The sequence below is a fragment of the Bos grunniens genome, chromosome 6, assembly GCF_055505025.1.
Source record: "Bos grunniens cultivar Pamir isolate PY7600 chromosome 6, Bosgru_T2T1.0, whole genome shotgun sequence".
NCBI lineage: Eukaryota > Metazoa > Chordata > Mammalia > Artiodactyla > Bovidae > Bos > Bos grunniens.
Window position 1 is genome coordinate 22,925,781 of NC_141170.1, and position 27,621 is coordinate 22,953,401.

General features: G+C 40.6%; 1 protein-coding gene across 1 annotated transcript in view; it reads left to right on the forward strand.

Annotated features, from left to right (window-relative positions):
• The first annotated feature begins 363 nt into the window (after positions 1-363).
• The window catches only part of ANTXR2 (ANTXR cell adhesion molecule 2), a 176,382-nt gene continuing 149,124 nt past the window's right edge, over positions 364-27,621 (forward strand). Inside the window, exons 1-7 of the mRNA XM_086407575.1 lie at positions 364-1,155; positions 1,813-1,884; positions 3,999-4,070; positions 23,105-23,186; positions 23,902-24,009; positions 24,130-24,198; positions 25,573-25,653. Of these exons, the coding sequence (XP_086263701.1) occupies positions 1,004-1,155; positions 1,813-1,884; positions 3,999-4,070; positions 23,105-23,186; positions 23,902-24,009; positions 24,130-24,198; positions 25,573-25,653 (636 nt within the window). The 5' untranslated portion in view covers positions 364-1,003. The remainder of the gene's footprint in view (positions 1,156-1,812; positions 1,885-3,998; positions 4,071-23,104; positions 23,187-23,901; positions 24,010-24,129; positions 24,199-25,572; positions 25,654-27,621) is intronic.

Sequence of the window (27,621 nt, forward strand, 5' to 3'; positions counted from 1 at the left end):
GTGAGATGAAACAATGAAGTAGGTTTATTTAAAAAAAAAAAAGAGGAAGTTGCCTTCTTTAGATACCAGAGCAGCAAGTGCGCTTGTGATAATGGGGGTGAGGCAGAGAGAGGGGGTCATGCCCTTTCTCGAGACCGCTAGACCTCAGTCTCCCAACCTCGCCACGGGCTGCTCTGCACAGCTGCTGCAACAGGCCGAGTCTGCAGGGTACAGGAAGGGGGGTTGTTTAGTTTCTAGAGGACATCTGTTTTTCTAAACTACTTCTCTCCTTTCCAAAAGCTGGCAAGCCTTAGTCATCTCGGCTCGGCACGAACCCACAAGTGTGCGTGTGTGGCTCGGCTCAGGCCCCGCCCTCGGGCGCACACTGCCACCGCGGAGACCCGGCCGGATTGCGGTTCTGGCCTTGGCTGCGAGTGGCTTCTCCGGAGCCGCCCGGCCTCCTCCCCTAAAGAGGACCGCCCGGCCGCCGCGCGGTGCCAGAGCCGAGTACGAGGAAGAAAAGTTTGCAGTGCCCGGCGGAGGCGGGGAACCCGAACCGAGCGGTCCTCCGTTTTTAAGTGTACGCGGCGGCGGCCGCGTCCCGGGCGGCCCTCCTGGAGGACCCGAGCTCCGTAGCGGAGGCTGGAGGCTCGACCCAACGCGGCGGAGGAACTTCTGCGAGCAGTCGCCGCGGGCCCCGGTCATCTGCAGGAACTCTCCGGAATCGGGAGGGGGAGGGCCGGATCGCTCTTCCACGGGGATTCGTCAAGAGTTCCGGCGGCAGCTGCGGCGGCGGCGGAGTCTCCCTTTGTCCTCCTAGGACCTCCCTCCTTCCCTGTCTCCCTCCCTCTGTCAGTCAGTGGGTCCCGCTGACCCAGGCGCCGGCGCCCTAAGGGACTCGCTATCCCCCACCTCAGGGTGCGTCCCTGGTCACTCCCACCACCCTAGCGTCGCCCCCGAGTGGAGTCTAGCCGAGCCGAGGGGGGCTGCGAGCAGGAGGGAGCCGCAGACCCCCGGCCGCAGGATGGTGGCGGGGCTCTCCCCGGCCCGCTGTCCCGGGCGCTGGCTGGTCCCTGGGCTGTGGCTGCTCGCTCTCAGCGGTCCCGGGGGGCTGCTGAGCGCCCAGGAGCAGCCCTCCTGCCACGGAGCCTTTGATCTCTACTTCGTCTTAGACAAGTGAGTGCGGGAAAAGGGATCCAGGGTCTCCTGGGGAGAGTGGCCCTGGGTGGTGAGCTGTGGTGGGGGGAGGCTGAGATGTCTGTGTGACCTGGGGAGGGGTGAGGGGTAACTCCGGTGATGGGCGCCCTGTTGCTATCTCTGTCCGAAAGGCGAGCGCTTTCGGATCTGTGCGGGCTGCGGGGTAATAGGAGGAGCCCCGAGCTGCTAGGCTCTCTAGGGAGATGGGCAGTCACTGCTGGCCAGTGGCGGGGTTTCTTAGGAAATGGGAGTGCGGTCACTTGGGGTAACCTTCTGCGACCCTGGGACCCACATAAGACTCCTTCTGAGTCCCCCAGTCCTCAACGCCTCACGCTGGCTAAAGTTTGCCGGGTTTTACCCTGAGCACAGCACTTTCATTGTAGCTTGGCAGTCTAAAGTTAACGTACTCAACTGTGGATTGCATTTCCTTCTAAGGAAGGCTGTGTTTATTTGAAGAGCTGGGATCTTACTCCAGACAATTAGCAGGCAGGTGATCCTTGAAGATGGGTAGATTTCCTAGGTTCTTGTAGCACCTACCTTTCAGTTGCTAATACTGTTAACTTGGCTTGAAGAAGAGGTCAGCTTACACCCCTGTAAATGTGTTGTTTTTCTGATTCGTTCAATTTTCTTTTTCAGGTCTGGGAGTGTGGCAAATAACTGGATTGAAATTTACAATTTTGTCCAGCAACTTACAGAGAGATTTGTAAGGTATTTCTCCTACTTTTCTTTCCTAAGCAGGGGACTTTGAGTTGGAGGCAAGTAGACCAAAGGCTAGATGGGGTATCCTTTTTTGGAAACCATTTGCAAGGAAAGCCTTTACTGAAGTGTTGATTTTTAAGTGCCTCAAGGTCTTATCACACACATGCTGTTATTAGGACAGCCCTTCAGTTGTTGAGGCCTTATTTCATCTGGATCCCAGAAACTTGGCTCAGGCTCTGGGGAACTATCTTCAGACATGATTCCAAATGTCTTTTCCTTTCTGAGTTTTCATCTGTTTTGAATTTCATTTATGCTTTCTCATAATTTATCACTTTAAAAGTTTATGCTAATAATACCCATAATATATTTGCCATTCCACACAATTCTTAGCATTATTGAGGTCCTCATTAAGAAAAAAAAGTGTTGGTAAACTTCAAATGAGCATGTGTTAATAACCCACTACCAGAAAAGGCACTTGTGTGTGTGTGCCTTTAAAGAAATGACTTGTGTTTACACAATGTGTGGGTGTGTGGCTGGTTTAAAATTTAACTGTTCTATATATGCAATAAGCCTTACTAGGAAAGATTGGTTTGTCTCCTATAAAAAGCATAACTGCTATGATAGCCAGCTTACTCTCTTATTTAGAGGTAACCAGAAATTAGTGGCTTTCTTATTTAAAAGTGACCCTAGGACACTAGGCTTTTGAGGCTTTTTTCCTCCTCCTCTTTTTTTTTTTTTTTCTTTTTAAAGAAGAAAAAATGCAACGAGGAAATGCAAGTTTATCAAGATAATGGAAAGGACATGAAAAGGAGCTGTATCATTAAATATTGCTTCTTTCAGTCGTGTTAGCCCAAATGTTTTCTTTAAAACAGGCTTGGATGATCAAAACATTTTGAAAGTCATGTTGCAAGTAACTTCAAACAATCTGTAGAGGCCTAGGAAATCCTTGCTTTCAGTTATTGGCAGCAGTAAGCTTATCCCTATAAAAATGTATGCTTGTCCATGTTCAGTCATCAGTCTCCTGTTTAAGAAGCCAAGTATAACACTCATTTCTGGACAGGGTCTAAGGTAAGCTTGTCTAGGAAAGAAAAGTAAATGAGGCTCTATATCGTTAAGTGTCAAAGGCAGGAGAGAGAGTTGTTGATAAATTTTCTGATTTAATCCAAGAGTGTGCAGAGTGTCTCATAGATTTTGATCAAACGCAGTGGGTCATTTCAGTACATTTCCAAGAAGTAGGGCTCTTATTTGGTCTGGTTTACAAATTGGAATTCTATAGTAAACAGTTCTCTGGCACAAGTTTAGTTGTTCAGTTGCTAACCCATAATATATTGTAGGAAATGAGTAAAGGGTGACTACTGAAGTGAATGACTTTTCAAATATGTGTAACCCTTGGGCATCATTCTGCTCTTCAGTTTATAGAGCTGAGTGTTACAGCTTCAGGTTCAGATCTTAAGAAACATTGCATAGGGTGTCTTTGAAACAGGAATCATTCTGTGAGATCAAGGCTTAGAGCTTAAAAGGTGTAGCTAACTAGGGCAGTTGTTGCCAATCGGAAGTATGATGCTAAAGACTTAGAGAACTGAACATGTCTAATCAAAATGTGATTTGTTCTTCTCTTTCACATTGTCCTTGACACTCCTTAAGTAATCCTACCTCAGGATAACTTGTATGAACTCCTCTCATAGTTGTGGTAATTAAATCAAACCTGCTTGTCTCCAGCCCTAAACTTGCTATGATAATCATTCTGAAGGGATTGGCCTCCTTGAAGGAGATGAGGTAGAAGGCCAAAGAAAGAGCTTTCTACAAAAAAAAAAAAAAAGAAAGAAAGAAAGAAAACTTTCCACTGGCCTGGGATTTATCTTTCTAGGTAATTTCTTCCTAAAGTGGCCCTGTGGGTCAGAGAGGAGTGCCTGAGTGCTGAGCAGCACTGACTAAATCTAGAATGACTTATGTGATAATGGTAATGTTGAGCAGAGTTCATGTATCTACTTAGGGGTTCCATTTAAAAGAAGACTGGACTGTTCAGTGAGACTGATTTTAAATGAGATTCCCTAGCTATACGTCTGTATTATATCAATATTTCTTTTAAAAATGTTTTAACTGCCTCTTTTCTTGTTTTGCAGCCCTCAAATGAGATTATCTTTCATTGTGTTTTCTTCTCAAGCCACCATTATTTTGCCATTAACCGGAGACAGGTTAGTGCATTATCACTTTGCTGCAGGCTTTTAGTAGAGACTTATCTTAAAGGAATGATGGATATTTCCAAGTGGTGATTCAGGCCTCTCAGTGGAATCAAGCAAGTACGCAGACAGTTAAGTTCTCTTCACTAATAGAGGGAAAAGGAGGTATGAATAATAAAAAAGAGCAGCTAATCTGAAAATCAATATCATTCACATTGCTGTGGAATGTACAATGAGACCCAGATCTCCGCCTTAGTTGTGTGTTTACTGCCTCCCACCTTTCCCCCTCTCTGTTACTGTAAGTAGTTCTACATCTTTCTTGTTTCGATGTAATATATTAATCAACTAGGAATTTGAAGAACATTAAGGAGGAGAAAGATATGGATCTATTTGGATAATTTACTAGATGGAGCAGACATCCTGCATCTTCAGACTTACTCTGAGGTCCACTGATGCAGAATAGGTTTACCTTTATGAAAGAACTCGCTTTTAATTTCATAAATATATATATTTATGAATTTGAATTTAATTTCATATATATGTATATAAATTTCCCCCAAATCAATGTCATAATGCTTTATATGACCATTTTGGTGTCGTTTGAACTAATCACTGTGGCAAGTTAGAAGTAGTCATTGATGTTAGGTGGCAGCCTGCATGGGAGGGGAGATTGGGGAAGAATGGATACATGTATATGTATGGCTGAGTCCCTTTGTTTTCCATCTGAAGCTATCACAACATGGTTAATCAGCTATACTCCATCATAGAATAAAAAGTTAAAAAAATAAGTAGTCATTGACATTTTAAAGAGTGGTACTTTCCATAGTGGGAAGGGAGATTTTCTACTTCATTTAACATGAAGTACACAAGGTAGTTCTTAATCAATTCTTGAATAAATGAGTGGGTTAGTTTTATTGTGAAACCCAATTTCTCCAAACTGTAGTTTCAGCAAAGAAGGCTGTTGTACCTTGTTCTGTGTAATATGTGGATTTCTGAGAAGTTTTGTGTTTATAGTTCCTTTAAATAAAGTTGTTTTTTTTTTTTTTTTACTTTAAAAATGTCGAGAACACATAATTTTTAAAAGAGCTTACAGAGGTAACTTATTTAAAATTCCCAGAATTGATTTGGAAAATCCATCAAACTTCTAACATATTTGTGCTTTAAGTTTTACTTTTCCTGGAGAGGAAATCTCTGTAGGTGGGGAGTCCAGCTTATGACCTCAGTCTCCTCTCTGATACTTCGTTTCATACTTTCTCATGTGCATCTGGGTCTCATCAAAGGCCGGGGCAACAGTAGTCCCTAACAACCCAAATACAACAGCTGTTTATTCCCATTGATATAACAGTCCTTGCCTTCATGAAAAGAATTTTTTCCATTGCCTAGCTTAATTTCCAAAGAAACAGCTTTTGATTCACCCCAGGTCACTCAGTGGTAAAGAATCCACCTGCCAATGCAGGAGCTGCAGGTTTGATCCTGGATTGGGAAGATCCCCTGGGAGAGGAAATGGCAACCCACTCCTCTATTCTTGCCTGGGAAGTCCCATGGACAGAGGAGCCTGGCGGGCTACAGTTCATGGGGTCGCAAAGAACTGGACACGACTGAGCAACTGAGCATATACATAGCATGTAGCACAAAAAGAGAACCATGCTAACATTTGTGAAGTGCATATGTAGAGAAAAGCATTTAGAATATTGCCAGACACACTATAGACTCTCAGTAATTGTTAACTGCCTACTTTGTGCTAGGTTCTCTGTTAGGTACTTTATATGTGAGTTCTCCAGCACTTTGATAAACTGTAATCACAGGTCAGCAAGATTGGTATTGCATCAGCAGGCATGGAAAGGGTTTAAATTGTGTTAATCTCACTAACACAATTTTTACTATTACTATACACTATAATAATAGTAAATTTATATTATTGTACACAACCTCACTAACACAATTTTAACCCAGGAGTTGGTGATGGACGGGTTAAAGCCTGGCGTGCTGCTGTTCATGGGGTCACAAAGAGTTGGACAGGACTGAGAGAATGAACTGAACTGAATCTCACTAAAGATTTTCCGTTATCATTGGTTGAATCTGATAAGGCAGAGGTTGGGATAAAGAGGCTTCTGTTTCCAGAGGCAGCATAATATTGCAGCTGAAAGTTGCTGAACCAATTTCCTAGCCAAATGGTCACAGACAAGTGACAACCTCTTTATGCTTCACTTTTTTCCATCTGAATAATGATGACGATGATGGTCATAATAATAATACCTACCTCATAAGACTGCTGTAAAAATTGAAGTCAGTGTGTGTGGACAATGTAGGACAGAGTCTGGCATATATGTATCAAGAGAAGAGAGCTTTGTTGTTGTTAGTATCTGCAGTTAGGGAGTGTGCAGTATTTTAATCATGGGGAGGCATTATCCTTATATAAAGGGATTATTGTACTGCTTGAAAGGATTTATAATAGTTCAGGAGGAATTTTAGTATAATGCTATTTGCAACTTAAAACATAGTTGGCTCTTCTTTCTCTTTTTAAATAGAAATAAATTTAGTTTTAACAAATTTCCCTGTTTGCCAAATTGCATTAGTTTGGGGTAGCAGAATGTACACTAACAAGGCCTGGGTTAGAGTTCCAGTTTTGCTACTTATTGGTTAGAGATGGGATAAATCATCTTCTCATTCTGTCAGTATTTATGTCTATAAACTGCAGGCATAATCTACTGTGTTTTCCTTCTTTCTTTCTTTCTTTTTTTTTTAACTGTGTTTCCTTAAGAGATTTGTGGGGATCAAAAATAAGACAATGCATACAAAAGTATTTTGTATATTACAGAACAGTTTCCATTAAAGGATTAAATTCTGAACCTAGTTGTTCTTTTACCAATTTTATTTAATTAGTAACTTTTCAAATTTCTATGGTCCTCTATATTTGGATATAAGGTCACTTTTCATTCATTATACCCCCCCTTTTTTAAAAAAAATTGGGGTATTCTTGCTTTACAGTGTTGTATGTTTCTGCTGTACAACAAAGTGAGTGAGCTATATGTATGCATATAACCCCTCCCTCTTGGACCTCCCTTTCCTTGCAACCCCTTCCCCCTCCTCCCCTCCTTCCACCCACCTCCTGCCCCAGCATCTCACCCCTCTAGGTCACCACAGAGTATCGAGCTGAGCTCCATATACTATACAGCAGCTTCCCACCAGCTATCTATTTTACACATGGGTGATATGTTTATGTCAAGCCTAATCTCTCAATTCAACCCACTCTCTCCATGTCCACATGTCCGTTTTCTACATCTGCATCTCTATTCCTGCCTTTTAAGTGTGTAGAAATCATTCACATATTTAGATGCAAGATCACTGAACGAATGTTGCCACAGCTATTGGGGATCCTTGTTTCAAAGTCTAGAAAGGGGAATTCTACGCATGAATTTTCTTGATGTCACACTTAGAGGTCTGAGCGCATAGGAAAAGCAAAGGTCAAACACATCAGGTTTCACAATTTTGTTTCTATTTCTCATAATTCTTCTGTAGCTTGGTAAATATGAGAAGTACCTCTTTCGTGTTTCAAAGTGTTGCTAAATATCTTCAGTAGAGAGGAAGCAAGATTAGAAGGCAGTAAGTCCTTACAGTTGGACTGTGTCTTCTGTTAGGGTTTCATCATGAAGTCTGGTACTATGTAAATGCATAAACAGAATAATAAACATGGCAAGAAATGATCAGTTATCCATTTTATATGCTCATGATTTAAAACCATTATTTTTTTAAAAATGTATTTATTGGCTGCATTGGGTTTTCGTCGCTGCACGTGGGCTTTCTCTAGTTAAGGTGAGTGGGGCTACTCTCTAGTCGCTGTGTGAGGGCTTCTCATTGTAGTGGCTTCTCTCATTGTGGAGCATGGGCCCTAGAGCCCACAGGCTTCAGTAGTTGTGACACATGGGCTTAGTTGCCCTGTGGCGTGTGGAATCTGCCTGGATGAGGGATCAAACCTCTGTCCCTTGCATTGGCAGGTCCAGGCAGACTTTCCTGGACCACCAGGAAAGTCCTAAAACGTTATTATTTTGAATATTTCAATTTGAAACATTCTCTTCTTTTGCCCTCATGATTTTTATTTTATTTTATTTTCATTGTTGTTGTTAAGTTGCTGCGTCCTGTCTGACTCTGCGACCCCATGAACTGTAGCATGCCAGCTTCTTCTGTCTTCCACTGTCTCCGGCTCAGATTCGTGTCCATTGAGTTGGAGGTGTTATCTAACCATCTCATATTCTGCTGCCTGCTTCTCCTTTTGCCTTCAGTCTTTTCCATCAGAATCTTTTCCAATGAATTGGCTCTTTGCATCGTGTGGCCAAAGTATTGGAGCTTCAGCTTTAGCATCAGTCCTTCCAATGAATATTCAGGCTTGATTTCCTGTAGAATTGACTGGTTTGATCTTCTTGGAGTCCAAGGGACTCTCAAGAGTCTTCTCTTTTATCCTCCCTATCTGGTAATCCCTCCACTCACCTACCCACCATCCTGCTCTGGCTACCCTGTATACCATGTTTTGAGCATTATGTGCTCTGGAGGTAACACAAGGATGGATAATCTTGTGTGTGATAGTGAGGAGTGTATACAAACACATATAACTCAGGGCTGTATTATAGGATCCAGTAAGAGGAAAGTGCTGAGTGTTGACTCAATATGGAAATATCCAGCCTCTCGGTGTTAGAGAATTTGAATCAAGACTCATTTAAAAGGATATTTTTAGTTATTGTGTTGAATAATTGGTGATAGTGAATTATGCTTAGTTCTGTTCAGTGTAATCTTAATGAGGTAAAAGCGATTTAGTTGGAAACATTTAGTGAACATTTTTATGTGCTAGATACTGTGCAAAATGCTTTCCATTCATTATTTAACCCTTATATCAACTCCATGTCATAGATACTATTATCTCAAGTTTATAAATGAGGAAACTGAAGCTGAGAAAGGAAATGTAGCTTGTCCAAGGACACACAGTTAATCAGTGATGAGGAGTATATTAGCCAGAATGGTCTCTTGAAATGTAGAATAGATCATGCCACTCTTGCTCTTAAGACAATCTGATGGCTTAGAGTAGAAAGCATTTCCCAGTGGCCTAAAAGCCCTACCTGACTGCTCACCCAATCCTGTCCTAACACTGCATGCCCCAGTCTCGCCCACTCGCCACCTTTCCCTTCCCTGAACGGGCCGAGTGTGTTTCTATACTAGCAGTTTTGCCCTTTGTCTTCCCCATGTCTTGCCTGGCCTCATCCCATGCGTCACCTCCCCGGAGAGGCCTTGCCTTGGTATCAGGTGTGAAGCAATCCTACCCCACCTTCCCAGTAGTGTCTCACAATTCTCTATTTGATTATCACTTTTTGAAATTGTTCTGATAATTAATCGATTTATTTTATCTCCATAACCCTAATGTAAACTGCATGAGAGCAGAGGGGTCTTCTTTGTCTCGTTTACCTTCACCTCCAAATCTTAACACCTATAACAGAGCTTGAAACATAGTAGATGCTCAGGAAGTATATGTTGAATGAACGATTGGGTTGGTCTGACTCTAGAACCTGAGTTATTAACTGCTATCAAATGTTTTCTCTCCTTAAGAAATAATAAAACATGATTTATATTTGCTAATCTTTTCATTCCTATTGTTATAGATCAGTTACGAACATTTCCAACTCTCTTTTTGATATACTTGTCCCCAACTTGAAAAAGTCATATAATTGTTTGACCTGAGAATAATAATCAATTACTTAGGAAAAAATATTCTGTAGACAAACTTAGTCTAGGAAATTAAAAATAAGTTATTTGATTAAATTTATATAAAAAGTGTAAGTAATATATACATTTCTGTTATTTGAAAGGATTTCTTTTAATTCCTTTGAATCCAAGTTAAAAGTTTACTTGTGATAAGATAGTTGGTAATTTATAAATTGGTTCATTCATTTTGCAGGCAGGGAAATTTGCCAGTATTTGTAAACGTTTAGAAGTCTTCTATCAGCAATTTTACTTTTTAGGACTATGCCCTACTGAAATAGTAGCACCAGTGTGCAAAGATAGGTATATGTGAGATTAAACCCTGAAGCATTGTTCATAATGTGAAAATGGTAGTAAATCTAAATGCTCATCAGTTGATGATACTGTAATTAAATTAGAGTATATACATAGAATTGGATACTATGCAGTCATTCAAAGAACTGGAAAATCTATATATATTGCTATGAAAATATGTCTAAGATATACTAGTTGAGAAAAGCAAGTTGCAGAATACTCTGTTAAAGATGACAAAAACAAAAATTTTAATGGTTTTTATGGTATGTGTGTATGATAATGAATGCATGGAAAAAAGTCTGGAAAATGAGCAACAAATTGCTAACAACAATATTGTCTTAGCAATGAGATTCAGGGTGGGGGTTCCTTGAGTGAGATTCAAGGTGGGGGCTCCTTCATGTTTTAGTTTCTATACATTTAGGTTATTCAATTTTATTTGAATAATATACTATTTATAAAAAACAAATGCTTAGGTTTAAAGGAAATATGACTGACTTATGTAGCCAGAGACAACTCTCTTGGTATCAGAATGGAACTCAGGAGTTAGAAAGTATAAACATTAGGAGTAGAGCATTGTTGTTGTTCAATCACTCAGTCCTGTCTGACTCTTTGCGAACCCATAGACTGCAGCACGCCAGGCTCTCCTGTCCTCCACCATCTCTTGGAGTTTGCTCAAATTCATGTCCATTGAGTTAGTGGTATGCTGTGCTTGGTCGCTCAGTCATGTCCGACTCTTTTTGACCCCATGAACTGTAGCCTGCCAGGCTTCTTTGTCCATGGAGATTTTCCTGGAAAGAATACTGGAGTGGGTTGCCATGCCCTCCTCCAGGGGATCTTCCCAACCAAGGGATTGAACACAGGTCTCCTGCCTTGCAGGCAGATTCTTTATGGTCTGAGCCACCAGGGAAGCTCAAGAATACTGGAGTGGGTAGCCTATGCTTTCTCCAGGGGAACTTCCTGACCCAGGAATCGAACTGGGGTTTCCTGCATTGCAGGTGGATTCTTTACCAGCTGAACTACTAGGGAAACCCATTGAATCAGTGATGCTATCTAACCATCTTGTCCTCTGCTGCCGCTTCTCCTTTTGCCTTCGATTTTTCCTAGTGTCATAGTCTTTTCCAATGAGTTGGCTCTTTGCGTCAGGTGGCCAAAGCATTGGAGCTTCAGTTTCAGCAACAGTCCTTCCAATGACTATTCAGTGTTAATTTCCTGAATAGGAATAGAACATATTCAGCTGTTAACCTGGGGAGTGCTGAAGTGAAATGAAATGAAAGTTGCTTAGTTATGTCCAACTCTTTGGGATCCCATGGACTATATAATCCATGGAATTCTCCAGGCCAGAATACTGGAATGAATAGCCTTTCCCTTCTCCAGGGTATCTTTCCAATCCAGGGATCGAACCCAGGTCTCCCACATTGCAGGTGGATTCTTTACCAGCTGAGCCAGAAGGGAAGCCTGGCGGAGGGGCGCAGATCCTGAAGGTTGCTTGTTAAATGTAAACATCAGGACTGGACTCTGGGTCAGAAAAACATAGGCGCTGTATACGAGCTGTGTAACTTTGGACAAGTTATTTCACCTCTTGCTACCCAATTGTCTTGTCTGTTATAAGGAGCTAATCATTCCTACTGTGTAGAAGTGTTGGGGTAATATTGGGATGATTAAGTGCACATAATGCATGAGGAGGCCTAATTAATGACTAGGTGGGAAGGAGGCTGAGGCTGAGATGAGATCTGGGTCTTATCACTGTACCGCCTCGTCACCGTTATGTGCCCAGATTCAAGCAGAAGCTTGAAGTCAAGTGACTTTGCACAAAGTGACACGGCTATGTCAGAGCCAGAATTCACCCCTGTGTATAGCTCTTGAGCATGAGCACCTAACCATTCCACTGCCTCAGAATCTTTGTTCCCCTTTCTCCAGCTGGTTTCCAGAATTGGTCAGAGTTGTCATAATTCAAAGATATATTCATCCTCTAAATTTCTTCTGTGCTCTTACAAACCAGTGACGTGGTGAGAGGAAGTGACTAGTTGTTTTTGTTTAGATTCTAACAGGGAAGTTATTTTTCCTGTTGAGAAAAGTCAGTGCTGGTCACACATTGTGCTAATTCTGAGAAGTCTGAGCATGGCAGCAACTCAGACTCCAGTCGTGGATGTGGGAATAGCCGTTTTCAGTGAAGTCCCATATTTGCTTTGTGGATATGTTCTAGAAAATGAAATGCATTGTTACTCATGTCTGGAAGACACACCTGGCACACTCAGGTGGTAAAATGCAGAGGTCATTTTTTCATGGCCCAGGGAGGTGTTGAATGAGGAAATGGGGTATAAACACACAAGATACAGCAGATACAGACTTTAGGTGTCATCTGGGTACCTCACTTAGGTAAGTGTAGACTAAATTAGAGACGAATTTTCACAAACCCATATTGTATGGGGCATTTTGTAAGCAGATATTTTTGAATCTAGGACTCTGACTTTGGATTCATTGGTCTGGAATCTGTACCACAGAGACCTTGACATATATTGGCCTTACCATGACATGTTAAATAAAAAGTAAACAAGTTTTTATATAAAGTATGAGTTCCTAAGATAATGTATTAGCAATGTTTGTGCCTGAAAAATCATCTTTCATTCTTTTGAAACCCTTTAAAATCTTTTAAGTTGAGCTAATAGGGAACAATTTTTTTTTTTTGCAGTTTATTCTTCACACTGTATGCCATGTAACAGTATATAATGGCATAATTAAATAGATAGCTAGGATGGTCCCACATTTGAATGAGTGAGCAGATTTTCCCTCCTGTAATTTTTCTAATTTTGTCAGACTGATTATATAATATTGTGGTTTATTAATGGAAGGAGATAGAAGTAGTAAAGTTTATTGAGCACTTACTATGTATCAGACATTTTGCTAAATGCTTTATTTGTAATTGCTCAGGTAAAGTACAGTGCTAAGTGGATTATAAATCATTAGTAATTTTGTATGGACATGAATAACATCTTGAGAAGATTGTCTTGTCTCATATTCTACTCAGTCTACTAAGTTTTATTTTCCAAGAGCAATATTTAATTATGTTATGTAACTATACTTCAGCCACCTGATGCAAAGAGCTGACTCATTGGAAAAGACCCTGATGCTGGGAAAGATTGAGGGCAGGAGGAGAAGGGGACAACAGAGGATGAGATGCTTGGATGGCATCATTGACTCAATGGACATGAGTTTGGGTAAACTCTGGGAGTTGGTGATGGACAGGGAGGCCTGGCATGCTGCGGTCCATGGGGTTGCAAAGAGTCAGACACAACTGAGCAACTGAACTGAATTGAAATCTTTATAAAGTTTCTGTGTATTACTACATTTTGTTTGCAGTTTTGTTCATTTCATATCCCTGGCTGATAATCTCTTAAGGATAAAGTACAGTTCAGTTCAGTTCAGTCACTCAGTCGAGTCTGACTCTTCATGACCCCATGGGCTGCAGCACGCCAGGCTTCCCTGTTCATCATCAACTCCAAGAGCTTGCTCAAACTCATGTCCATTGAGTGTGTGATGCCATCCAACCATATCATCCTTTGTCATCCCCTTCTCCTCCTGCCTTCAATCTTTCCCAGCATCACAGTCTTTTCCAGTGAGTCAGTTCTTCCCATCAGGTGGCCAAAGTATTGGAGTTTCAGCTTCAGCATCCGTCCTTCCAATGAATATTCAGGACTGATTTCCTTTAGGATGGACTGGTTGGATCTCCTTGCAGTCCAAGGGACTCTGAAGAGTCTTCTCCAACACCACAGTTCAAAAGCATCAATTCTTCTGTGGTCAGCTTTCTTTATAGTCCAACTCTCACATCCATACATGACTACTGGAAAAACCATAGCTTTGACTAGATAGACCTTTGTCAGCAAAGTAATATCTCTGCTTTTTAATGTGCTGTCTAGGTTGGTCATAACTTTCCTTCCAAGGAGCAAGCGTCTTTTAATTTCATGGCTGCAGTCACTATCTGCAGTGATTTTGGAGCCCAATAAAATAAAGTCTCTCACTTGTTTCCATTGTTTCCCCATCTATTTGCCATGAAGTGATGGGACCAGATGCGTAATCTTAGTTTTCTGAATGTTGAATTTTAAGCCAGCTTTTTCACTCTCCTCTTTCACTTTAATCAAGAGACTCTTTAGTTCTTCTTCACTTTCTTCCATAAGGGTGGTGTCATCTGTGTATCTGAGGTTATTGATATTTCTCCTGGCAATCTTGATTCCAGCTTGTACTTCATCCAGCCTGGCATTTTTCATGATGTACTCTGCATATAAGTTAAATAAGCAGGGTGACAATATACAGCTTGATGTACTCCTTTCCCAATCTGGAGCCAGTCTGTTGTTCCATTTCCAGTTCTAACTGTTGCTTCTTGATCTGCATACAGATTTCTCAGGAGGGAGGTCAGATGGTCTGGTATTCCCATCTCTTGAAGAATTTTCCACAGTTTGTTGTGGTTCACACAGTCAGAGCCTTTGGTGTAGTTAATAAAGCAGAAGTAGATGTTTTTTGGAACTCTCTTCCTTTTTCCATGATCCAGTGGATGTTGGCAGTTTGATCTCTGGTTCCTCTACCTCCATACCTCTAACACTTATGCTTATAGGGTTATCTAAACTGGCATTTGGTAGCATAGATGTATGAGGCTTTTAGTTTTTGTGATAGGTTGCTCCTTTGTGACCTCCAATGAAACACAGAATACATACAACATATATGCATACGTGTGTGCACGTGCACACACTCAGTTGTGTCTGACACTTTGTGACCCCATGGACTGTAGCGTGTCAGGCTCCTCTGTCCAAGGAATTTTCCAAGTGAGGATACTGGAGTGGGTTTCCATGTCCTCCTCCAGGGGATCTTCCCGACCTAGGGGTTGAACCCTATTCTCTGGCATCTCCTGCATTGACAGGCAGATTTACCACTGAGACAAATATGATTATATATGTAATAGGTATAATATATGTGTGTATAAGTATTTTTATATATTTATATATGTATTTAAGTACACACATATTTATATATTATATATATTTATATATACACATGTATTTACATATGTTTATATAAGTATTTTAATTTAAATATATAATTTAAAAAATGTGGGCTGGGGCTATGGCTCACTTTAACCAATGGAATGCAACAGATATGAATGAGCATGAAACTGAGCCTCCAGTAACAATTTGCTCACTGCCTTTCCAGTCTTTACTATCCATCTCTTCAAGGTCATTTACCTTTTACTTTAGTCACAACTTTAATTTTTGAATATCTATTGCTGCATAATAAACTACTCTAAAATTAGTGATATAAATACAACTAGTCATTTCTCATGATATTGTGCATTGAATGGGCAGTTCTTATGCTTTGCCTGTTGTCAGCTAGAAAGCTGGAATGGCTAGAAGGGTTGAAATGACCGCACCCACATGGTTCGAAAGTTCGTGCTGGTGCTGGCTGTTGTCTAGGAGCTCAGATAGGACTGTTGATCTGAGTCTTCATTCTGCTACACATGACTTCAACTCATGGCTAGGTTAAGTCTCCTCCTACCATGGTGATTTCAGGGTAATCAAAGTTTTTGTATGGCAGCTAGCTACCAAGGGTATATAAAGGGAAAAGTCCTGTGCCTCATTTAGAATTAGTCCTGGAACAGGCATAGTGATCATGAAAAACCACCCCAACATTTAGTGGCTTAAGCAATGATTTTGTTATCTCTCACTATTCTGTGATGGATGGCTCAAATGGAAGCTTCTCTGTCCCACATGATATTATCTGGTGCTATAATCATAGAAGGTGGTTACTGTTATGGAGCATAGCTAGGGCTGTTTACTGGAATAACGTTTTCCTCCATGGGACCTCGGCTTGTGGCCTGGGCTTCTCAAGGCATGATGACTGGGTCCAAGAGCGAGTACTATGAGATGAAGGAAGCAGTGTCTCCATTTCTTTTAAGGGTTGGACGTCTAAGAATATCGCTTCTACCTTGTTCTAGTGCTAGGTAGTAACAGGGCTGGGCCAGAATCAAGAGGATGGGGGATAAATTCCAACTTTTGATGGGAAAATGGGTGCATATAGAGTGGGAAGAAATTGATAGAGGTCATATTTAGAGATTCTGTACATAGTTTATACTGAAAGTAATAATGAAACTCCAAAGATGAATCGCTTTCAGAAATAAACATGCCAGCTAAATGGAAAAAAAAAAACCTTGTGTGTAACCAAAATAGCAAATTAGACTGGTAATTTTGGCACTAGTCTTTAGATTCTGCTGTAACCCATAACCCATGTCAGCAAATTTTGAATGATGTGTTATTTACTTTTATTTTTTATTATTAGCCTCTCACTCTCATTCCTTTGTATGAATTAAAGCTGTTTATTAACAACATTAATACTTTATTTTTGTATTATTTTAATATTATCATTATTTCCTTCTTGGGTTGGAATAGATGGGCACATTTCCTTTTACTTTCATGACTTTGAATAGTTTTTTCAATTCAAACTCTCAGTCTTAAGAATTAATAGGTAAGGTATAAATGTGAGAATTGAAGTTTTATTTATTAGAAATGATAATTTTCCTAAAACAGTTTAATATTGTGCTGTGATAGAAGTACATTTTGGGATTTTGATATTCACCTATTCAAGAGCAATACTGAACACATGCATATGAGTTGGAGTTTGTATAACTTAATATAAAGTTTAAAAATTCTATGTGTTTTTGCACTAGTGAAGAGAAGTTCTCAAATAAGGCTCCCAAACTGTGAAAAACAAAGGTGATAATTCCTATTTACATTACCGTCAATGGTTGGCACAGTACAGTGAATTGATGGGCTTCTCTGGCGGCTCAGATGTAAGGCATCTGCCTGCAATGTGATCTTCCTTAGCAACTAACACTGTGCTTCCCTGGTGGCTCAGCAGTAAAGAATCCAATGCAGGAGCCACAGGAGACGCAGGTTCGATCCCTAGAAGATCCCCTAGAGGAGGGCATGGCGACCCACTCCAGTATGCTTCCCTGGAGAATCCCGTGGATAGAGGAGCCTGGGGGGGTTACAGTCCATGGGATCGCAAAGAGTTGGACATGAGTGAAGTAACTTAGCACACATGCACAGAAAATTGATATAAACAGTTGGTATTGATTATTGAAAACTTAGGTGCCATGCATTGTACTAACTGTTTACAATAAGTGAAAGTTGCTCAGTCGTGTCTGACTCTTTGCGACCCCATGGACTGTATCAGATCAGATCAGATCAGTCACTCAGTCGTGTCCGACTCTTTGCGACCCCATGAATCGCAGCACGCCAGGCCTCCCTGTCCATCACCAACTCCCGGAGTTTACTGAGACTCACGTCCATCGAGTCAGTGATGCCATCCAGCCATCTCATCCTCTGTCGTCTCCTTCTCCTCTTGCCCCCAATCCCTCCCAGCATCAGAGTCTTTTCCAATGAGTCAACTCTTTGCATGAGGTGGCCAAAGTATTGGAGTTTCAGCTTTAGCATCATTCCTTCCAAAGAAATCCTAGGGCTGATCTCCTTCAGAATGGACTGGTTGGATCTCCTTGCAGTCCAAGGGACTCTCAAGAGTCTTCTCCAACACCACAGTTCAAAAGCATCAATGGACTGTATAGTCCATGGAATTCTCCAGGCCAGAATACTGGAGTGGGTAGCCTTTCCCTTCCCTAGGGGATCTTCCCAACCCAGGGATCAAACCCAGGTCTCCTGCATTGCAGGTGGATTCTTTACCAGCTCAGCCACAAGAGAAGCCCAAGAATACTGGAATGGGTAGCCTATTCCTACTCCAGTGGATCTTCCCAAACCAGGAATTGAACCAGGGTCTCCTGCATTGCAGGTGGATTCTTTACCAACTGAGCCATCAAGGAAGCCCTGATAGTAATAGTCCCTTTATTTTTTATAACAACTCTGCTATATAAGTACTATCAATGTTCCCATTTTCAGAGGGGAGAAATGCAAGCTCAGAGAGGACACAACTTAGCAAAGTCACAAAATTACTAAGACTAGTGAGTTTTAGAGCTGGGAATTAAGGTGGCCAGTGCACCATGTTTGACCTGTGGGTTGCGTTCATGGTATGATGCAGGGTGGCATCATGAAAGAATGAGGTCTGGCTGCAGATGACCCTGCTCAGTTCCTGACACATCATGTGATAAAAGAATAATGACTAATGTCTGTGTGACACTGACTTTGTACCGAATTCTTTATATGCATCAACTCTTTGATTTTTCACAGCAACCCTGTGGAGTTATGTTGGTGTTACTTTTGCTTAACATGAAACAACTGAAGGATGCGGTGGTAGATAATTAGCTGGAGCAGTCTGGACTGCTATCCGTTGTGCCATCTGTCACCTCAAATTCAGCTTGCCACCATTTGTAGGTTTTGTAGAAGAGCAACATGGCAATGCAAAGGAGAAGCTGTAGTAAAGAGGGTTCATTTAGGGCACTAGCCATTTCCTTTCTCTCATCTATCTCCTCTAATAGCTCTTCTGTCCAGATCTGACAGCTTTCTGAATTGTTCAAAGCTGCCAAATATAATAACGTTATATTAAAAAGATGATGGGCTTCCTGGTGCCTCACATGGTAAAGGATCTGCCTGCACTGCGGGAGACCGGGGTTCGATCCCTGGGTCGGGAAGATCCCCTGGAGAAGGGAGTGGCTACCCACTGCAGTGTTCTTTCCTGGAGAATTCCATGGACAGAGGAACCTGGTGGGCTTCAGTCCATGGGGTCGCTGAGCAACTAACATTTTCATAAATGTGATAGTAGTCACCTAATAAATGTCTGTGGAATGAGTGAATGAAGACGTCATTGGGGCAGCCATTCTTATTTACACTTTATGGATATGGAAACTGAGCTGCAGGAAATTAAACAACTGCCAGTGCTTACACTAGTTGCAGAACCCAAGTTTTAGTTCGTTTCTGATTTACTCCAAACCTGAGTCTTCCCACCTCATTCTATAGCTTTCCATATCATTTGTTCTCACTAAAGCTTCAGCATAAACTTTCTTTCCTCTATTCCTTTCCCTCCTCCTTTTTGGGTCTTTATCAATTTTTTTCAACCTTCAGTTTGCTGAGTGAGCTCTCCTTAGAATCAAGAAGCAAGTAAACTGGGTGAACAAAATCCTACGAACAGAGGAATGACCAGTGTCAATAACAACCATAGTAGCTTTTCTTGGCCATGTTGCATGGCCTGTGCGATCTTAGTTTCCTGACCAGGGATTGAACCCGCACCCCCTGCATTGAAAGTGTGGAGTCTTAACCCCTGGACAGCTAGTGAAGTGGCCTAGCGCAGTACTTATTATATGTTATATTATATTATATTAATCCTCACAATGGCCCTGTAGTACAGGTATTTTCCTCTTTGTTTTATAGTTGAGAAAATGAGATTGGGCTTGGAATTAATCCATGTTCTCTCTGGCTATAAGTCATCCATCCCAGAAACTGCATTTTACATTTTAAAAGATTATCCTAGTTACCTCCAAAACCCCTTTAGTAGAAGAACTGACTGCAAAATAGGTAAGGAAAAGAGCATTCCAACAACATTCCATGGAATTCTCCAGGCAAGATTACTAGAGTGGGTTGCCATTTCCTTCTCCGGGGTATTTTCCCAACCCAGGGATTGAACCCGAGTCTCCCGCATTGCAGGCAGATTCTTTACCAACTGAGCCACTAGGGAAGCCCTTTCCAACAACAGGGAAAGGTTTTAAAATTAGATTAAATCAGAGTTTCATAATTCTTGGCCGCACTATAGAATGCTCTGGAGAATTTCCAAGAAATACCCTGACCCCAGCACACATCAAGTAAATTATAATTTTTTCCATTAGTGTCCAGAAGATTTTTTTTTTTTAAAGCCTTTTAGGCCATCCCAGTGTCCAGCCAGGGTGGAGAACGACATTGCACCTGTAAATCGACTAGGCGTAAATTGTTGTCATATCACAGTGTAAGATCACAGTGTTCACATGTGTGGGTGCTCAGCCAATGTGTGTAGACTGATTGAAACCTAGAAAGAGCTTTGAAGTCTGGAGAGTTAAGGCATGCACATTGAAAAGTTCAGGTTAAGTATAGAGATACATTTATAAATGTATATCTTTAGTCACAAGTAGAAAGGACTTAAAATTATGGCTGAATTGTGCTAGTTGAGCATGTCAGAATTTTCTGCCAACTATTTTATTATGCCACTATTTATCAAATATATCTTCACCTTAGTTGTGACCTCATGCACACCTTCCATAGTTGCGGTGTCTTAATGGCTGGAGAAAGGCCACTGAGGTGGCACAGTGCCTAGCAGTAGTGGTTGCTGTGTTTCCTTCCCTTCCCTTCTCTTGTCTGCTTATCTTTCCTCTTCCCTTCTTATCTCTTCTTTCCTTTACTCAGCAGAGAAATTTGAAGGATACTAACAGAGCTGAGAGTGTTAATTTTTTAGATTAAAAAATGAGTCAATATGTTTTTGCCTCTGCCACCCCCTGCCTCTCTGCCTCATCCCCTCTTTTCAATCAACATAGTTATAAAGTCAAGAAGAAAGAGTTGATTATAGATTTTGGTACCCTGATGCCCAACAACAACAACAAAAACAAAAGTAGCAACAGCAATCAAACAGAGGTTTCATATCCCACTTTGTTTAAATTCTGCCTCTTTCCAAGAAGTATTTGAAGTCACACAGAATACAGTAACATTGCAGAAAATTAGTAACATCTGAAAAGAAAAGCTAAGATCTTAGAAAAGAGGATATAGCAATATGATAACCATTGAGCTTAACAGAATTTTCTGAATGAGGAAGACATTTACCATGCAGTTCCTGATAGTCGGGGCAAGAAATAACTGTAGTTAGCAGAAAAGAGGAAGTGTGTAGCGATTACTCAGGGATGGCAAAGAAGCTTCTGCCCTGTGAGCTCATAGGGGACTTTGTGTGTCTTGCATCCTTGGCTACAGAACCACAACAAACTCCAAAGTAGTTTCGGTATTGCTGTTTGTTGCGGTTGAAGACAACATTAAAGCCAAGCTCAGTGAATCTGATATTGACTTGAGCTGATCTTCATAACATACACATTTTTTCTTCTCTTACTTTTAAACATTTTCTCCCTTGCTTTCCTTTAGAACTTTAAGTCATGGTATAAATGGATGAGTTGTGTTTTTTACCTACTACATGGTTTTTTTCTCCCTCAGTTTACCATTTACTAATAAAAAAAATTTAAACTTATTTTTAGTTACTTGGAATCCCTCAAAGGCCCTGTCTTGTTTTGACTTCCATTTCCCTTTTGGTGACACTTTTTTTTTTTTCAGTTGAAAAACTTTTTTATTTATTTGTTGTATCAGGTCTTAGTCGTGGTGCACGAGCCTAGTTGCCCCATGGCATGTGGATCTTAGTTCCCCAACCAGGGATCAAACCAGCACCCGCTGCATTGGAAGGCGAACTCTTTATCACTGGACCACCTGGGAAGTCCCAGTGATACTTGTTGATAGAGGAGAGGCTGACAGAGTATGTAGTTACTCTGGAAAGTGACAGACCAGGGCTCATGAATGTTGATGTTGTTGGATATGGCCAAGGAACACTTTTCCTCTTATGACTCTGTAGCTGCAAAAGTAATGAAGCAGTTCAGAGTAACTTAGAATGTCACAGAGGCTGGTGTGGGATACAGGCAAGAGTGCTCTGCTTCTTCCAGCGGAATAAGCAGGCAGAGACCTACCTTCCCACTCTGAATCCCACATTTGGCAAGTTCTTTCTGCTTAGAGTCTTCTACTAGTGTTGTCTAGTCCTCAGAAGTAATAATGATTAGAATCTGAACTAAATGGAGAAGGCGATTTTTACCAGGCAAAAGCTGTTTGTGTAAACTTGAATTTCAGTTGTCTTTTTTCATTTCTCTTTTGGCAGCAAACATTAATGCTTGAGGACACGCTGCCACTCATTTCTGGGAAGCACCAAATATTTGGTTTTTATCTGCATTCAGACTGAGTCAGTTTCAAGTTGTTTCTGTAGATATTAAAACATAAATATTTAGATAAAACAAGTTTATAAATTATGTAATTTACTCCATCATCTGTGGAACTATGAATTTTTTTCCTAGGGTAGATTGAAAAATTTATTGAACACTTACTTTGTAAAAGGCATTATAATAAGTAACTAGGGCAAAGTTGGGGGATGCATTATAAATAATAGACATGGTGATAGCCCACTGTAGGCTTCTAGTCTGCTGCTAAGTCACTTCAGTCATGTCCGACTCTGTGCGATCCCATAGATGGCCACCCACCAGGCTCCCCCGTCCCTGGGATTCTCCAGGCAAGAACACTGGAGTGGGTTGCCATTTCCTTCTCCAATGCATGAAAGTGAAAAGTGAAAGAGAAGTCGCTCAGTCGTGTCCGACCCTCAGCGACCCCATGGACTGCAGCCTAACAGGCTCCTCCATCCATGGGATTTACCAGGCAAGAGTACTGGAGTGGGGTGCCATCGCCTTCTCCAGGCTTCTAGTCTAGTTAAGTGAAAACGTTAAATCCGTGAAATTATTTTAAAGTATAATATTTTTAAGATACAGAATTGTTCATTGCAGTAAAAGTTGAACATGAATATATTTGGGGCATCTTAGAAAAAAGAGTGTACTGAAGTTAGTTAGGTTCAGAATAGGTAGATTTTAAAATAAGTATTAAAAGAGACAGTCAACATGGGTTGGTGGAGGTGACTGAGTTACAAAGAAGGAAGATTAGGATTATACTTTGAAAGTTGTGTTTTCTGGAAACTTCCTGAGATGAACTTGTCTGATAATAATTTTCACTACAATATTAAAGTAGAATCCTTAAAATTAAAATAAAATAAGTTATTTTTAAATGTGGGTGAGGCTCTGGTGAATGATTTTATGCTTAAAATACAGACATTATTAAATATTCATTAAAATGACAGTATGAGGAGTTGTTTGCCCTCAAAACCTGGGACAAAACTGCCTTAATTGCAAAACTGCCACATTTTTTGAAAAGTGCTTATTGTGATCTTTCCTCATTTTTCTTTTGTTTAATTTTGTACTGTGTTATTTTCAGAGGCAAAATCAGTGAAGGCTTGGACAATTTGAAACGTGTTAGTCCCGCAGGAGAGACATACATCCATGAAGGACTAAAGCTAGTAAGTTCTTTTATACTTGTAAGTATGGAAAAGAATGTTTCCTTACTGTGTAATGAAATAAATTATAACTCCCTAGTAAAACTCTAAGATGCCATTACATGCTTACCTTAAAATTAAAAAAAAAAAAATTCTTTTAGTTGTTCTAGGGATAGGACTGATAGAAAGAATTTACCATGGTGATAAAAGAAGTTTGGATGACAGTTTGCCTTTTAAGGAATTTTCCATTTTCTCTGCAACTATATTCAGAGAACCACATTTTCTCCGTGGTTATAGTCAGCCAAGGCTAAAAACCTTTGTGATTTACACCCAATAGTAATTACTCTATAATGTGAATATATGTATATTTCAAATTAAAATAGTTAATATAAAATACCCTGTTTTAAAGAAAGAAGAAAGAAAGTGAAATCGCTCAGTCGTGTCTGACTCTTTGTGACCCATGGTCTGTAGCCTACCAGGCTCCTCTGTCCATGGGATTTTCCAGGAGTGGGTTGCTATTTCCTTCTCCAGGGGATCTTCCCAACCCAGGGATCGAACCTAGGTCTCCCACATCGCAGGCAAACACTTTACCACCTGAGCCATCAGGGAAGCCCTACGCTATTTTAAAAGCTAGTCCAAAATAGTTTGATTTTACCAGACTTAAAATGCAGCTTGATGGAACATGCTGGTTAAAAGTTAAGATTAACTTGTGAGTTGGACAATTTTTCTTCATTTTCAGGCAAATGAGCAAATTGAGAAAGCGAGAGACTTAAAAACCTCCAGTATCATAATTGCTCTGACAGATGGTAAGTTGGACGGTCTGGTGCCATCATATGCAGAGAAAGAGGTGAGTATTGAACTGAAACTGTCTTTACACCCCAGTGTATTTTGCTGTATGCTCTGCATGTGTAGCCTGATGTTTGAATAATTTACCTGTCTCCCTCTCTCTGTCTCTCTCTCTCAATAGGCAAAGATATCCAGGTCACTTGGGGCTAGAGTTTATTGTGTTGGTGTCCTTGACTTTGAACAAGCTCAAGTAAGTACAGCAGATCTGTAGCCTTGAATCTAAATCACATAATAGTCTTAAGGAGAGTTGATCAGATTTTTCAATAATGACTTGCATGCATGCTTCCTTGGTGGCTCAGAGAGTAAAGAATCTGCTAGGAATGTGGGAGACCCAGGTTCAATTCCTGGGTTGGGAAGATCCCCTGAAGAAGAAAATGGCTACCCACCCCAGTATTCTTGCCTGGAAAATCCCACGGACAGAAGAGCCTGGCAAGCTCCAGCCCATGGGGTCACAAAGAGTCAGACATGACTGAGCAACTAACACTTCTATGTATGCTAAGTCGTTTCAGTTGGGTCTGATTCTTTGCAGCCCTGTGGACTAAAGTCTGCCAGGCTTCTCTGTCCATGAGATTCTCCAGGCAAGAATACTGGAGTGAGTTTCCATGCCTTACTCCAGGGGATCTTCCTGACCGAAACCCACGTCTCTTATTATGTCTTCTGCGTTGGCAGGTGGGTTCTTTACCACTAGTCCCACCTGAGAAGCACAGTGTTCGTCACTCCTGGGGTCTGACTCTTTGCAACCCCATGGAATATACCCTGTCAGATTCCTCTATCCATGGAATTCTCCAGGCAAGAATATTGAATTGGGTTGCCATTCCATTCTCTAGGGGGAATCTTCCCAACCCAGGGGTCAAACCTGGGTCTCCTGCATTGCAGCAGAATTCTTTGTCATCTGAGCAACCACAGAAACCCACTTAATTGTTAAAGATCTTCTATAAAAATGGCCTCCTGTCTTGAACTCTGTGTTAGTAATGTTTGATTTTGATGGGTTTCATTACCTAATTAAACTGAAGACAAAACTCTACTTTTCTTGAACATTAATAAAATAATATGCATGCTCCTCTTTAATCAGCTGATGAGGTTATCATGACAAGTCTTGTTTAGATGTTTTAGTTTGAAAATTTGACTCTTAGGAGCTTAGAATTTGAGAAGTCTGTTGGAAAAATCTTTAATGATTTTCCTTAAAAAAAAAGTGTTTTTTTTTTTCATGAAGTTTACAGGGTTTATGTATTAAATTTTTATTTCCCACTCACAAAATGTTTTTACATTTAAATGTCTGGTTGAGTGTGAGCGAAGCTTCTGTGTCTCATGACATTTGCAGCTCGTAGAGCTCTGCACTCTTTTGAAATTGTGACTTGAGGCCGGTTGTAAAGGGGCTGTGCCTGATCTCAGTTCCTGTTGTTGTGCTGCATTTAGAGTACACCAGTTACTCCATTCAGTTCCTGACAAGGAATTAATCCTCTGGTGTAATTTTTCAGATGAATGTAACTAACAAGTAAGGAAGGGTATAAAAGGTTGTATGTCTCAACCACCCCCCAGTGAACTTTTCCTCCTTTTCCTAAAGCTTGAAAGAATCGCTGATTCCAAGGAACAAGTGTTTCCCGTCAAAGGTGGATTTCAAGCTCTTAGAGGAATCATTAATTCTGTGAGTATTTATTTGTGGGTAGGAAAGGCTCATCAATTTTAAATTAAAAGAATTAAAAAATTTTTTTATTTTGTTTGGGAATATAGCTGATTCACAATGTTATGATAGTTTCAGGTGAACAGAGAAGGGACTCAGCCATATGTATACATGTATCCATTCTCTCTCAAACTGCCCTCCCACCCAGGCTGCCACATAACACTGAGCAGAGTTGCTGTGTTATACATAAAGTAGGTCCTCATTGGTTATCCATTTTAAGTATAGCAGTGAATAGATATCAATCCCAACCTCCTTAACCATCCCTTCTCCCCGTTCTTTCCTCTGGCAAAACGTTGTCCCCATAAGTTTCTCTAAATCACAGTCTCTGAATCTGTGAGTCTCTTTCTGTTTTATAAGTTCATTTGTGTGATTTCTTTTTAGATTCTACATATAAGGGGCATCCCTTAGATATATTTTAAACTATAGGGAGTAATCTTGTTATCTTGAAGAGAGAATTTAAGAAGGAAATTTGTTGAGTATTGCACATGCAGGGAAATTCTAGAGATATGGATTTTGTTTGTGAGATTTGGAATTAACTCTTAACAAATTGAGTGCTGTGAGCCTGGGTTTGTGATTTCAAGTTTAAGATTGTCATCACCAGTCTCAGAGCGCCCTTTGAGCATGGAGTTCCTCACTGACTCGCTATCTTGAAAGTTTTATAGGCTTTGTAGAAGTATAAAATAAAAATTTGGATTGGAATGTGTGATTGCTTCCTGCTCCAAATATGGGTATTTCTTAGCTATCAGTCAGGCAACTCGAACCAGCAGCAGAGTATTTGACTGCGGTTGTTGTTCTTTCCATTTTAATGATTAATAGTTTCACTGGAACTCATAATATTTCTGTTTGGAATTCAGTTGAGCTGTCTCTGGTGATTGTTAGAATCCGGGCCATCCTAAGCAGGGGAAGGGGAAGTGGAGTGATGAAATGCAAAGCAAAACTCCTGGGCTTTCACAGCTGAGGTTTATGTTTCATTTTACTGCCTTTTGCTAGAAGCAGTAGGAACAGTTGCTATTAAGTATTTATGATATTTTGGTAAACAACATCCTAAAATGGAAGTGAATAATATATATATATATATATATATATTCTCTAAGCCAAAGTTTTTCCTTTAATCTTTGGATGTTTATTGAAGGGAAAAAAAATCTCAGTTTTTTTCTGACATTGGTTTTGGTATTTAAAATTTCTTCTTAAAGATCATGTTTTTTTCAGAAACATAGGGTGAAATTTTAAAAAAAACTTATTTTTGATAGCATGTATGCTTTTTTTCCTCATGATACACAGGGCTTTTCAGGGAAAACATGCAATTTAGTTCTATCACATATAAGAATAGCCAGTGGAAAGGCCAAAACTAAGTGCAGAATGGAACAGAGATATAAGCATTTTAGGAGTTTTACATATGTATTTATTTTCAGGAAAAAATTTCAATGTAAAATTAGTAAATATTTTTAGAGGTGGATTCAAGGTACATATTGCACAACTGTAATTTGTTTTAAAATATAGGAAAATGTATTGACAATGCAAAAGGGAGGACAATTTGACCCTATAAAAAAAGTGTGCTGTGCTGTGGTTAGTTGCTCAGTCATGTCTGATTCTTTGTGACCCCATGGACTGTAGCCCGCCAGTCTCCTCTGCCATGGGAATTCTCCAGGCAAGAATACTGGAGTGGGTTGCCATAACCTCCTCCAGGGGATCTTCCCAACTCAGGGATGGAACCCACATCTACTGCATTACAGGAAGATTCTTCACCGTCTGAGTCACCAGGGGAGCCCAAGAATATTGGAGTGTGTACCTCCACTCCTTTCTCCAGGGGAAGTTTCTGACCCAGGATCGAACTGGTGTTCCCTGCATTGCAGGCGGATTCTTTACCAGCTAAGCTACTAGTGAAGCCCGTGAAAAAAAGTGTATTGTATTTTAAATAGAATTTTATTGTAC